Source organism: Microtus oregoni, unplaced genomic scaffold (genome assembly GCF_018167655.1).
Source record: "Microtus oregoni isolate MIOR12 unplaced genomic scaffold, Mior012 000021F_ref0000039, whole genome shotgun sequence".
NCBI classification, from domain to species: Eukaryota; Metazoa; Chordata; class Mammalia; order Rodentia; family Cricetidae; genus Microtus; species Microtus oregoni.
Window position 1 is genome coordinate 6,628,237 of NW_024543080.1, and position 13,492 is coordinate 6,641,728.

General features: G+C 40.3%; 1 protein-coding gene across 1 annotated transcript in view; it reads left to right on the forward strand.

The window, feature by feature from the left end:
• Btc (betacellulin) overlaps positions 1–13,492 on the forward strand; it is a 45,404-nt gene that overhangs the window by 20,835 nt on the left and 11,077 nt on the right. The window contains exon 2 of the mRNA XM_041671565.1: positions 3,932–4,030. Coding sequence (XP_041527499.1) covers positions 3,932–4,030 — 99 coding nt within the window. The remainder of the gene's footprint in view (positions 1–3,931; positions 4,031–13,492) is intronic.

Here is a 13,492-nt window from a genome sequence, read left to right on the forward strand (position 1 = left end):
TCTTTCGGCCTTCAGCGTCTTACATCAGTACTAAGCACATGTGTGTAATGGGTACTTGTTGACTAATGGATGGAGCAAGAGTGTTCTTTGCGAAGCAGCCTGTAGTATTTGGTAATTGGCTTTGTGACTCTTTCACTGATTTCTCAGTCTGTTCTTACAGATAATAAAGTCCTGTGAAGACCCCAGTCGTCTTAAAATGAAGACAGAAAACCTCATAGGGTCTGTGGTACTTAAAGATCTACTATGTCTTCATCCCAGCCATGTCCTCTGAGGGAAAGTTATTATTTTCCATTATAAAGATGGAAGGAGTAAATTCTGGTTTGAGAGGAACTGCCTTGGCTCAATTATTAGAATCTGATTGGGCCAAAAGTGCTTTTTTCTCCCAGAGAGGTTTCTGGCCACCAGTTGTTAGCTGGAGATGGGCTGGACGGCAGTAGGAGATGGAGCATATGGTGATTTCTCAGAACATTAAGAATCAACCTGCCTCAAGACCCAGCAATACCACTTTTGGGCATATACCCAAAGGGGTCACACTCCTGCTACAAGGACATTTTCCCAACTCTGTTCATAGCAGCATTATTCGTAATAGCCAGAATCTTGAAACAACCTAGATGTCCCTCAACCAAAGAATGGATAAAGAAAATGTGGTACATTTACACAATTTACTCAGTGGTAAAGAACAATGACATCTTGAAATCTGCAGGCAAATGGACAGAACTAGAAAAAAAAAAAAACATCCAGAGTGAGGAAGCCCAGAAAGACAAATATAGTATGCACTCACTCATAAGTAGATAAAGCAAAGAATAACCAGCCTACAATCCACCACCCCATAGAAGCTAGAACCCTTATCCAGAAACAGATAGAAGCAGACGCAGAGGTCCACAATTAACCACTGCATTGAGCATCCAGAGCACAATCATAGAGAAAGAGGAGCGATAATATGAACAAAGGGGACAAGACCATGATGAGGAAACTCATAGAAACAATTTCACAGAGCTAGTGGAAGCTCATTGACTCTAGACTGACAACTGAGGAACCTACATAGGACTGAACTAGGCCCCTTATGTGCAGGTGACATCGGTGTGTCTTGGGCAGTATGTGGAGCCATTGGTAGAGGGACCAGGATCTAACCCTAAATGAACTGACTTGTGGAGCCCATTCTCTATGGAGAGTTACCTTGCTCAGCCTAAGCATGGGGGAGAGGGACTTGGTCCTACCCCAATGAGGCAATAGAACAGACTTAGCTGATTTCCCAGGGGAGGTCTTACCCTCTCTGAGGAGTAGGTGGGGAGTGGGGAGAAGGTAGGGGGAGTGGGAGCAGAGGAGGGAGGGGGAACTGGGATTGGTGCATAAAAATGAAGGAAGGATGAAAGAAAGAAACAAAGGAAGAAAGAAAACAGACTTTGTTTACTGATTCTTTAATATGTCATATTTTGTGTTAGGTACTGAGATTACAAAGATGAGTGGTCTCTAATTCCTGAGTATGAAGAGCCCACAGCAATTGTTTGCTGCTGATTGTTCTAAGTGGGAAGGGAGGAGCAAGTGCAAATGAAAAGTATAAATAATGGAAGTTTGGTGGTTGTGATTTTTTTAAAAAGAAATTTCACTTCTTTCTCCTGTTTTTTTTTTCTCAACAAACAAAATGTGCTTGTTGAAAAGTTAAAAAATAGGGATGTGAGAAATTGGTGAAAAGGTTTCTCAAGTAGCTGAATTAATTTAATTTTCTGTTTATCTACCTTTCGGCTATTTAGATTCTGTTCGCTTATTTGGAAATCCACTAAAATGTACTATTAATTTTTTAAATACCATTTCATGTTTGATTAGCATTTTGTTGCATGAAGGTAGATCAAATGTGTTTAATTAATCCTGTATCGCTAGATTCTAGGGTAAGTGTGGTGTGTGTGTGTGTGTGTGTGTGTGTGTGTGTGTGTGTTGGGGATCTGACTCTATTATTCAACACTCTTTCCCCTGACTGAACCTGGAGTAGGGCTGGCAGCCTAGGTTTTGTGTGGTTTCATTGACCTGAACTCAGTTTCTCATGATGGCATAGCCAGTGCTCATACTCCATGAACCATCTTCTGCCTCCTATTTAAGTAACTCTGAATGCTTTTTAACTTAAGTCACACAGAGGCCTTTGTTGGTGTATATCCCGTGTTATTTCCATAGGAGAACTTACTAGTTTATAAGTACTGGACATGAAGGATTGCACATATTTAGTTACTTTTGTTTTATGCTTTGTGTTAACGTGTCCTCCAGAAAACAAGGGTTAATTTGCCCATCACCAGTGATTTGAGTTTTTACTTCTGTTCAATTTCTCCAACATTTAATTCTTCCTCTTTCTTTAAAACTATCTTTTCCAATTTGATAACTGGCAAATCTGACATTATAAAGGCTGTTGGCAGGGGGGAATCTTGACGTTAAAATTAGCTAGCCATTGTTTCCTGGCACACTGCTATTGTTTTGTGTCATGGCTAATTGGTCAGCTCCTTGTCTGCCTCGTCATTACAGAGCATCTTGAGAATCAAGTGTATCTGATTCACCTGGATGTTTCCAAAGCTTCATGATTGTTTGTTGAATTAAATGGAATTGAAGAACATGTTGCCTAGCAACTGTTGTCCAGATGTATAATTTCCAACAACCAATAGGAATGCCTGTTATTTCTGTCAGCTGCATAACAATGAGGCAATTTACTGAGCACTGATTATATGCCAGGACGTATTTGGTGATCTGTATCCTTAACACATACTTCACATACTCAACACTGTCAACAAGGCTTTGAATTAAGGAGCAGCCAATTCCCAAGCCATTTTTTTCTTCCTCTTGTCTCTTCTACCCTTTCCTATTCTCTTTCCTTTACAGCATGGACATTTCAAACATGTATGAACTAGAAAAACTGGCATAATAAACCTTGATTGATCCAACTTCAAGAACTATTAACATGTGATGAATTTGACTTCATTTTTGTCTTTCTTTCCTCATCTTGTATCACAGACCCATAATGTTATTTTAAAATGATGCTCAATGCAGGGGTAGCTCAGTGGTATAGCACTTGCCCAGCAATCCAAAGGCCATGGGTCTGATTGCCAATATCACAAAATAATAATGGTTATGATAATAATAAAGTGAATTTTATGTATCTTCTTTAACTAATGACTATTTAAAAATATTTATGATATATGAATTCTTAATATAAAGTACAATGTCCCTACTGTATTTTGAAATGTTTGCAATTCTTTAGTCAGATCTAACATCCAGCCCATGCTAATTTCCTGGTGGTCTTATATATGATTTCTCATACTTGAATCAGGATTGAAACAGGTACAGGCATTCTTTTCTCAGCCGTTCTAACAACAACACCTTTCTTCTTCTCAGGAAAATATAAAATCCCTCTTAGAGATTACTAAATTGAGAGACCTAAAATTCTTAAAGAATCATTATGGGGGTATGGGTTGATGGCAGAGGGATTGCCGAGTATGCTTGAAAGCTAGGTTTAATACGAACAATAAAATTGCTTCGGCAATGGAAGTACACTTGGAAGTTAGCCTCATGGCTGTGGGGATGAAATAAATAGTCCCTCTGCCATGAGTGCTCATCACTTATTTTCTCTGCATCTTCATCCATGTATTTATCTGGGACCGGGATCCCATCCCTCCGCCATGCTTTTGTGACAATCCTCCACTGTGGGCTATAGACAAGTCTCCTCCCTAAGGACGTGTAGTTATAGGAAGTTGTCCTAACTTGAAAATTCTGTCTTACACAGAGCTGAACACATTAAGTCCTGCTGCTCCCTTGTCCTTTCCCTGCTAGGAGAGGACTTCATGCAGCATAAAGCAAGGCTTCCTGTTGTCCAGAGTGGGGCATGACATTTAGAGAATATTTTATATTAAGCAAAGTTTCAAACTTATTTTCTGGTTCTGTTTCTAATCTGAAGGTCTTGCAACTCTCCATTGTGTGGTGGCAGATGGGAACACAACCAGAACACCTGAAACCAATGGCTCTCTCTGTGGGGCTCCTGGGGAAAACTGCACAGGTAATGTTGATGCTTCTTAGTTAATCCTGGAAAACCACATCCCTTAGGTTTCATCTTTAAAAAAAAGTATTCATTTTACTAGGTGGTTCTTTGTGCATATAGTAATATACTAGGTACTGTGTTAAGTAATTTGCATGCTGTAAATTATTCACTATGTGTAAGAGTGAGATAAAAATTAAAAACAGCCGGGCGATGGTGGCGCACGCCTTTAATCCCAGCACTCGGGAGGCAGAGGCAGGAGGATCTCTGTGAGTTCGAGACCAGCCTGGTCTACAGAGCTAGTTCCAGGACAGGCTCCAAAGCCACAGAGAAACCCTGTCTCGAAAAACCAAAATAAATAAATAAATAAATAAATAAATAACAATATACTGTATTTTATACATTTAAATAATACTGTAAGAGTGATCTAATATAGTTTTAGACAGAAAAGATGGGGAAATTTCAGGTTACAAAACTCCCCGCAAGGTCACCTCACTGAAGGTCCTAAGCCTGTAAATTGCAACTCTGTGATTTGAGCTCCAGTCTCCCTGATTTTAGTGCCTCCTTGTTTAGCCACCATATACTGAGAGTCTTAGCTACTTTTTTTGGTTGCTTGAAAAACAAATTCTTGATAGAAGCAACTCCAGAAAGGAAGGATTTATTTTGGCTCCCAGTTTGAGGATACACTGTATTATGGCTAGAGCTGTGGTTCTGGGAGCCTGAGGCAGCTGCTCACATCATACTCACAGTCAGAAAGCATTGAGAGGTGGACACTGGGGCTGTTTAGTTTTCTCCTTTATATTTGCACAGGCATAGTAGCTGGACCAAAGCTGCTGTGGACATTCAGGACGGGTATTCCCTCTTTACTTAAATCTCTGTGAAAGCATCCTCATAGACATGCCCAGATGTGTATCTCCTAGATGGTTCTGAGTTCTGTCAAGTCATCGATCAAGATTAACCTTTTCTCCCAGTGTCACCGATGCCTGAGCTTCCAGACTCTATTATGTGATATGTGGGCTTGAATTCATGAATTCTTGGTGCCTTCTATCCTTTTCAACTCTGTCTACTCCATACTCTAAAAAAGGGAAGGAGGAAAGGATTTTTACATACTTTATCTTGCAGATGCTTGAATTAATATTCTCCAAGGTGTTAGGCTGGGGTAACAGGCTGTGCACCAGATTTGGTTCTTGGACCACCACTTGCTATTGTTGGCTGATGCAAGTCGTTTTTGGTTCTACACATATTTTTGTGATCTGAACCATTTAAATATTTGGGTGTAGTGGGGAAGTGCCTGGTGCCTTTCCTGAGAGGTTCCCTGAACTGGGAACATGGTCACTGGATGTGAGTACTCTTTGTCTAGTACCCCAGGGACACTGTCACAGTGAGCACTACGACAGAGCCAGGGTCATGCTGAGCAAGTCTTTCTCATCTGGGTCACCAGCTCTGGCCTGATCTTCTTATTTTATCCCTCATAGCAGTTTGTGGGCTGCAGGATGTGCATAGGCCACGGAATCCACTGGTGTCTTGGGTCCTGCTTATGGGGGCCTGGTCTTGTTGCCCTTGTTAGGATAACAAGATCAACTTTATGTTGCTGATTGTTTTTCTTCAGTAAAATTTCAAACATAAATATGAGAGTTTCCACATGATCACTATGAAAAATTATTCCATGATCTTATGATAGACAAATTCAAAACTCTTCCTTGCCATAATCCTAAAGATTTTTTTCAATTTTAATTTTGTCATAGTGAATATATTTAACAGCTCTACTTTTAAAACAAATTTTAAGGTGTATCATATAGTTGTTATTAAAAGAATGATGTTGTACAATAGATATCTTGAATTTATTTCATTGAGATTAAATAACTTTATGCCTATTATATAGCAACTCCCCATATCCTTTTTCCTCAAGAAGCCATGCAGCTATTGTCTGTTTCTGTGAATTTTATTAATTCAGATAGCTCAGAGAAGTGGGAACATATACAATTAATTCATTTTGACTGCCCTGTTTAGTGTAGTATGATGTTCTCCAGGTGAATCCAAGGTGTTGTGTATTCCAGGGTTTTCTTCTTTTACATGGCTGACTATTGACTCATTGTATATGCTGTATTTTCTTTATATATTCATCTATCAAAAGACACTTGGGTTATATCAATATTTGACTCTTGTGAAGGATGCTACAATGGACATGGAGCACACACATCGCTTTGATTTCCTGATTTCAGCTCTCTAGAATTAATATCCCAGAGTGGGGTATCCTGCATCATGTGGTTGCTCTAGTTTAGTTTTGGTTGAAGAACCTCCACTCTTTCCCATAGCAGCCTGGGAGAGTAAATGTTCACCCACAGGCTATAAGGTTCTAATTTCACCACATAATTTTTTGTCTTCCTCTCCCTCTGATTCTGGCAAGAATGAAATGGTCTTTTACCCTGGCTTTGATGTGTATTTCTCTGATGATCCATGGAATTAAGCAGGTTTGTGTGTGTGTGTGTGTGTTGGCCATTTATGTCTCTTTTAGGAAAATACTTATTTAATTCCATAGTCCCATTTCAAAGTTTAGATTATTAAATATTAGTAACTATGATATTATTAAGCATTTTTGTATATTTTAGATATCAACAACTTATTATACTACAGTTTGAAAATGTTTTCTCCTATCCCATAGGTGCCTTTGACTCTGCTGATTCCTTTGCCATGTGGTGCTTTCATTTTGACGTTTGTTGCCTATACTTTTGGTGTCATATTCATCAAAAAGTTTCTTTTATGATATCTTATACAAGTGTTAAAGTTTTGTGTCTTAACATTTAAATCTGAAATCCATTTTGAGCATACTATTGTGAATAGTGTGAGAAAGGAGTCAAATTTCCTTCTTTTTAAATATGATATTCATTTTCAAACTTCATTTATTTATTTTATTATTTGAGATTATAATACAATTACATCATTTTTTTCCTTTTTCTTTCTCTGATCTTTCCCATGTATATTCCTTTATCTCCTTGAAATTAATGGCTTCTTTTTCCTTAATTGTTGCTACATGTATATGTATTATATATGTAGATTACACCTTCTGTTGCTGCTTGAGGAAAGTTGATTATATGTTTAGATATGTTCAGTCTGTAATAATCAAGCCACTGTCTCCTTATTGATGTTCTGCCTTGATCCATCCATGTAAAGGTGAGATATTGAGTCCTTCTGTTATTACAGCTGTTTCTATCTGTGTGACAGTTTCCTGGGTGGCCCTGGACAAGCCTAGATTCTTTTTCTTGCTTGTAGTTCCTAGCAATGACTGTGAGTGTTCTAGGAGTCAACAGCAGGAAGTATTATCTAGAGAAACTTGGGAGTCTGTTCCTGTCCTTCTTGGAATGCGATATGTTTGAGCTTATGGCATTTCGCTTATTAAGGGCAGAGACTCAGGCAGGCATCTCTTCATCACTACTCAACTGCAGTGCTGTGTGGCACATGTACAGGTCAGAGTCCACTCTGCATGTACAGCTTTCATGAGCCCCAAACAATGCACTTGCCACTAATCTCAGTAATTTGCCATCTCCTGTTGCCTGTCTGTGAGTAGCAAAAATGTTTCATTAATTCACAAGAGTGTCCTGTCTGCTGTTCTCCTTATGGGGTGAGAATCATTTTGCCTTTCAGGTCTGCCAATATTTGCTTATATTTCTAGGTGTTTTTGTGTTGGGTGTATGTATATTTATAGTTGGGAACTGAAAACCTTATCAAACAATAATGCTTATCTTTGATATTTGGTGTCTGCTGGCAGATTTTGAGCTAAAGCTTCTTAGGTCTAATTTATGCATAACCGCATAGATTATAGATACTGATGTGCTTTGTCTAACATTGGTGTGGGTGCCCTGCATCCCCTCATTTTCTGCACGTGCATTTCCCTAAGTCTAACTCCCATACACAGTGAGTGCACAGGTACATCTCATCATTCTCTCAGGATTGAGGAGTTCATCTGATTCATGTCTTAAGTAATTACTTATAGGGAAAAATCATACATTTTATTTTAGTTTTTATTTTTCAACCCATGGTTCTTTTATTCTCTTTTCTCTCTCTTCCTGTCTGCTTTATACTTTGTTGATTTTTTTTTACTAGTATATTTTGATTTTTCCTTTCTATGAGTGTTTTATCTGCAATTGGCAGGGAGCTTACATAAAAATAATTAGATAATGTAATAAACTAATAAGATAAATAAAAGAATAGTTATTTAAAATTTGTAACAACTAAATTCAATCACATACAAGGTCTCTTTATTTACATTTTAATTCATATAATGGATATCTAGCATTGAGATCAACATCACCAATGATACCTATTATCCATTAAACTTGTGATACATGCAAAGTACTGTTGTGTTTTACATTTATTCATTTGATTTAATAATAAAAGTAACTTTATCATTTCTTCTTTCATATAAAGCTGCTGAGGAAGAGAGAGGCTAAGATATTTGTTTAAGCTTACACTGTAAGTGGAGTAGCCTGACATAAGGCTATCTGATGCCATCTATAGAATGCATGCTATTGGCCACCTCGGTGTCATATGGGGACATCAAAGTGAATATGATGTGAGGGGACGGCTTAAAGGACAAACTGTCTGACAGCAAAGCTCACGTGGAGTCCAGATGGATGCTGAGAGAATAACTGTCATTAAGAGCAGAACTGTAATGATTGACTCCATGGGCAAGTCAGTAAGCTTTTAGAACCTGAAATCTACAACGAGTAGCTCCAAGAAACAGGTTAGAAGGCATGGAGACAGTTTCTCTGTGTCTAAATAATACTTTTATTTTATTTTTTTTGCTTTTAATAAACTCAGCATCTAAGAATTGTATTTTCAGTTTGTCATTTCCTGATGAGTAAGGAGTGCATTCACTCATACTTACAAGCATCTAAGACACAATGGGCCTTCTTTATCGTGCCAGGGGTAAACAATGAACAGAAGGGGGCAAAGGCAAGGTCACGAAAACAGTGGGAGTGATTTGTAGAACTCCTCAGGTTAATTAGTCCATTTTTTGTGAGCTTCTCTTCTGGCTTCTGAGCTGTAGATAGCTGAGATGCCACGTACAAAAGCCATAGAGTTTCAGGTGTCACAAGGAAGGGGACACCTCCCGGCCTAGAGCTGAGGTGGGCTGAAGTCCAGTGGAATGTTTGCCCTGGTTAGTTTCCTTGTGTTTTGAAGACAGCCAATAGGATTTGCTGATGAAATAGATGTAGAAAAAAAGCCAAAGATGCCCAAATGATGCTGAGGTATTTGTTCTAAATAAACAGAGTGGATACAATTTACTGATGTAAGGGGGAAAGACATGCTTAAGAAGAAAATGAAGGATTCCCATTTGTAAGTCAAGTGGAAACGCCAATTTAGATATCCAACTGTGTGGTTAGCTGGACAGTTCATATGATGTGAAGACATCTTAGGTGGGACATCAACCTGGGAATTGTTGCCATGATACTAGGACTTCATGGACTCACTCACAGATGAGTATAGAGAAAGGAGACCATCCTGGACCCTGAGAGACCCATAAGCCTTAGAAGAGACAAGAAAGACTCTGTATAGGAAGCCAGGAGGCTGAGCAAAGAAACTCTGGTTTCATTCAGAATTTTATAGTATGCTTGTTTTAAAAGCAAAAGAAAACACGTTTTCTTCTTGACCATTGGCTCTTTGCTGCAGGCATGAAGAATTTTGAATGGATGCAAACGTAGCACACTTCAATAGTCCTGGCACTTAGCTTTCTGTCATAGCAATAAATACCCAAGAAAATCAACTAATTATAGGAAAAGATTTATTTTGGCTCAGAGTTTTGGTAGTTTCGCTGTATGGACACTTGGACTTGTTGCTTTGGTGCCTGTGGTGAGGCAAGACTTCATGGTGGGCATGTGTGTCAGAGGCAGTCACTTCATGACACTTGGGAACCCAAGGAAGAAAGAAGCCCATGTTCTACAGTTGCCTTTCCAGGCACACCCTGAGTGAGCCAAATTCTCCCACAATACCCGTCTTTCTAGAGGTTCTACAATCGCCAATAGGGCTGTGGACAGGTGATCAAGCCTCTAACACGTGAGCTTTTGATCATACTTATCCAAACTATAGCAAAAAGTGATTGATCATTTTTTTTCCCTTTAGTAGACTAAATCAGGTCAGCTCTCAGTGTAGATCTTAGCTCTGTAATGGCCAACTTGGCTGACTTGGTCAAAATGCCGATTAACCTGGCTTTAACACCATCCCATGACTCCCACTTCCCACAGCCTCAACCGTAGATCCCAGTTACTCAGAAAGGGGGGTGTCTGCCTTCTACTTTTCTACCGGAAATGCCATGTAGCTGCCAGACTCATGGAGAGTCCCCAAATTCCAACTTTTTCCTTGCTTCAAGGACATTGTGAATTCTCCATGCTCCCGATTCAAGGAGGCGGTTGGTAAGATAAGAAGGGAAATTAGCTTTAAAAATATACAACTGTGTTCTTCAGATTTTGGCACAAGAAGATGATAAGATGAGGGAACCTCTACTGGGAAGAGCCCCAGAAGCTCAGAGGCAGATTATTAAAGCCTTTGACAACACTTCACAGGCTAGAAGGAAGCCTATTCCCATGCTCTGTGGGGCCTTGCGTGCTCTCTTTTGAGCATGCTTCTTCCACTTAGAGGTCAGATGTGTGTATGGGAGGATTAATTTGTAGTCATTTGCCTTTCTTCCCCCCTCTCTCTTTCTTTATACCTGTAAGGTTTCTATTTCAATATTTAGCATTGCCCTGTAGTTAGCTTTATTGCCCGTGTAACCAAGGGGCTAGAAATAACGTGAATTTACAACCACCGCAGTAAGCATTAAAAAAAACATCACTGGGCCAGTGTGATGGGATGGGTCAGCAGGTAAAGGAACTTGCTGCCCAAGCGTGAGGACCTGAGTTCGATTCCTGGGACCGACATGGTAGAAGCAAACGAGCCACTGCTTCAAGCTGTCCTTTGACATTCACGATCATGCCATGTCATGCATTTATTCACCCACACCGTGTCATGTGTCACCTACCCATGCACACGTGCAAGTTAGTGAAATAATTAATGTAACAAACTGTTTAAATGTCAGGATAATTACAATATAAGTTACCCTTAGAGTTAGTGGCCTTCTGAGTTGAGTTATTGGTGGTTGTGGGAATTTATTCAGCCAAAGCCTTTTTGGATAACAGCCCACTAGGGTGTGGTCTGAGGTAGCATAAGCACAGACAGGAAGCATGCTCATGCTCTCTCTTGGGAGGTGGTCAAAGTTCTGTCTGCAACTTCCAGCACCTACAGAGAGTCACAATTCTGCACCGTTATTGTGAGTTTTTTTTTTCCCAAATAAAGAAATACTTGTTATCCTTTTTTTCTGGGCTCTTGTGGACTTCGCCAATTATGCCTTCATTCAGTAGCATACCATTTACAGAATTATTAAATACACTCATAACAAGCACTATTGGAATAGTCAGCAGAGAATTTATGAAAATCGACCTAATATGTCTCTACTGGCTGGCTCTGTGTGTCAACTTGATGCAGCTATAGCCATCAGAGGAAGGAGCCTCAGTTGAGGAAAAGCCTAATGAGAACCAGCTGTAAGGCAGTTTCCCATTTAGAGATCAGTGGGGGAAAAAAAAACAATGCTTTTTGGGTAGGGCCATCCTGGGCTGTTGGTCCTGGCTTCCATAAGAAGGTGGGCTGAGCAAGCCATGGGAAGCAAGGAGTGAGCAGCTCCTCTCCATGACTCTTTGTCAGCTCCTGCCTCCAGGATCCTGCCCTGTTTGAGTTTCTGTCCTGACTTTTTTCCATAATGAACAGCAATGATGAAGTATAAGCCAAATAAACCCTTTCCTCCTCAACTTGCTTTTTGGCCATGGTGTTTCACCGCAGCTATAACCCCCCTAACTATGACAGCGTCCATTCTGGGGAGCTTCAGTCACAGCTGTTCCAAAAACTCATCGTATTACAAAAACCCCTGTTTTGTACTAATATTGTTAAGTACACCAAACTCAGGAAAACCCCATATCAGAACTAAATTATTTAGTTGCTTTTTGGGTTTCTCCATTAGCTTAGCCCACAGGAATCTGTCCTATCTAATCTATCTAGCCTTATGACCCAGCAGGAACAAGTTCTTCTCATTGAATGGTCCATATGAGCCAAGCAAGATGTCTTTGTTTCCGACCCCTACTGCAAAATCTCTGAACCAGATGCTTGCATACGCTGACCTGTCAGAACTCTGACTGTCAGAATCTTGAGAAGCCAGTGTCCCACAACAGACTGAGACAGCATCTGTAGCAACCCTCCAAGTCTGAGGTAATGCTTGTGGCCTGGCCAGTTGGCCTTGACGCAGATGTCATTGCTCTGTGAAATCCAGAGATGCCGTCTTACTGCCAAGGGAGTACCTGTTAGGATGCAGTGCAGTGGACCAGGTTCAGCGGAGAGGGAAAAGACCAGTTAAACAAACTCACCTCTAATGTTATGAAAGGTGCCTTATTGGTCCATTTTTAGGAGCATACTGTTTAATTTTCAAGAAAGAAATACAGGAGTTGGGACTGGTAGCACTTTTGTCATAGGCTTAACTCCTTCTTGGTGAAAATCCAAACACCAAAAGCAGAATGACATCCCCCCCTCCCCACCCTGCTCCACTCATCCACCTCCACTCTCAGGTCTCATGATAGTCAGCAAGTGACTTCCCCGCTCAGTTTCAGACACTGTGACCAAGGAATACACTGGATAAGAAGGACCTATGACTCCAGATGCTGTTTGCAGGAAGGATGCTGATAAACTTTCTCAATTCAAAGATAGCACAAGACAGGTTTTTGTTTGGGCTTTGTTTGTTCGGTGTTACATATCAAGATGTGTGATTTATTTCTGTTTCTGCTCTGAAAATCCCACCAGACATTTTCTGCCTGGTGGCACGGAAAGGGTTTTAAATCCAAATGACTCTGGGAATACTTAAAAGCATGCTTTTTTGGAGAGCTGAGCTGAGTGATCCAAACAGAACCTGGCAACTGCTTGGCTGGCACGGATTTGTGCTGCTTGGATAGACAGAGGCTGCTTAAACCACTGCATCCAGCAGCGGCGAGTTAGTCTCTTGGAATGATATTCTACGTGGTGTTGATTGCAAGTCTGGGTGCATAAAAAGGAACCCAACAAAGAGAGGAATTAGTCCAAGTTTTGGACCCAAAGCCTTATGTCTTAGATGTAAAGACCAGGGTGCTTTGCATTTCAAGAAAGACCTCCTGGAGCATAAAAGATCTAAACTAGGCTTTGCTACCTCTTGAACGTATGTCTTTGCTTTTCATTGTCTGGTCCAGGCCCACATCAGACTGGCGGCCGTTTCCCTAGTGCGCAGCATCTCCCTTTGCTAGTACCATAGTCTGCCCTGCTGTGCCTGATGAATGGAAGACTCCTTCCTTATGTGGGGTCTTTTTCCTTACAGGTACCGTGTAACTTCATTGCCCAAACCGCCCTTTATTCTCTCTGGCTCTACTCGTCCAGGCA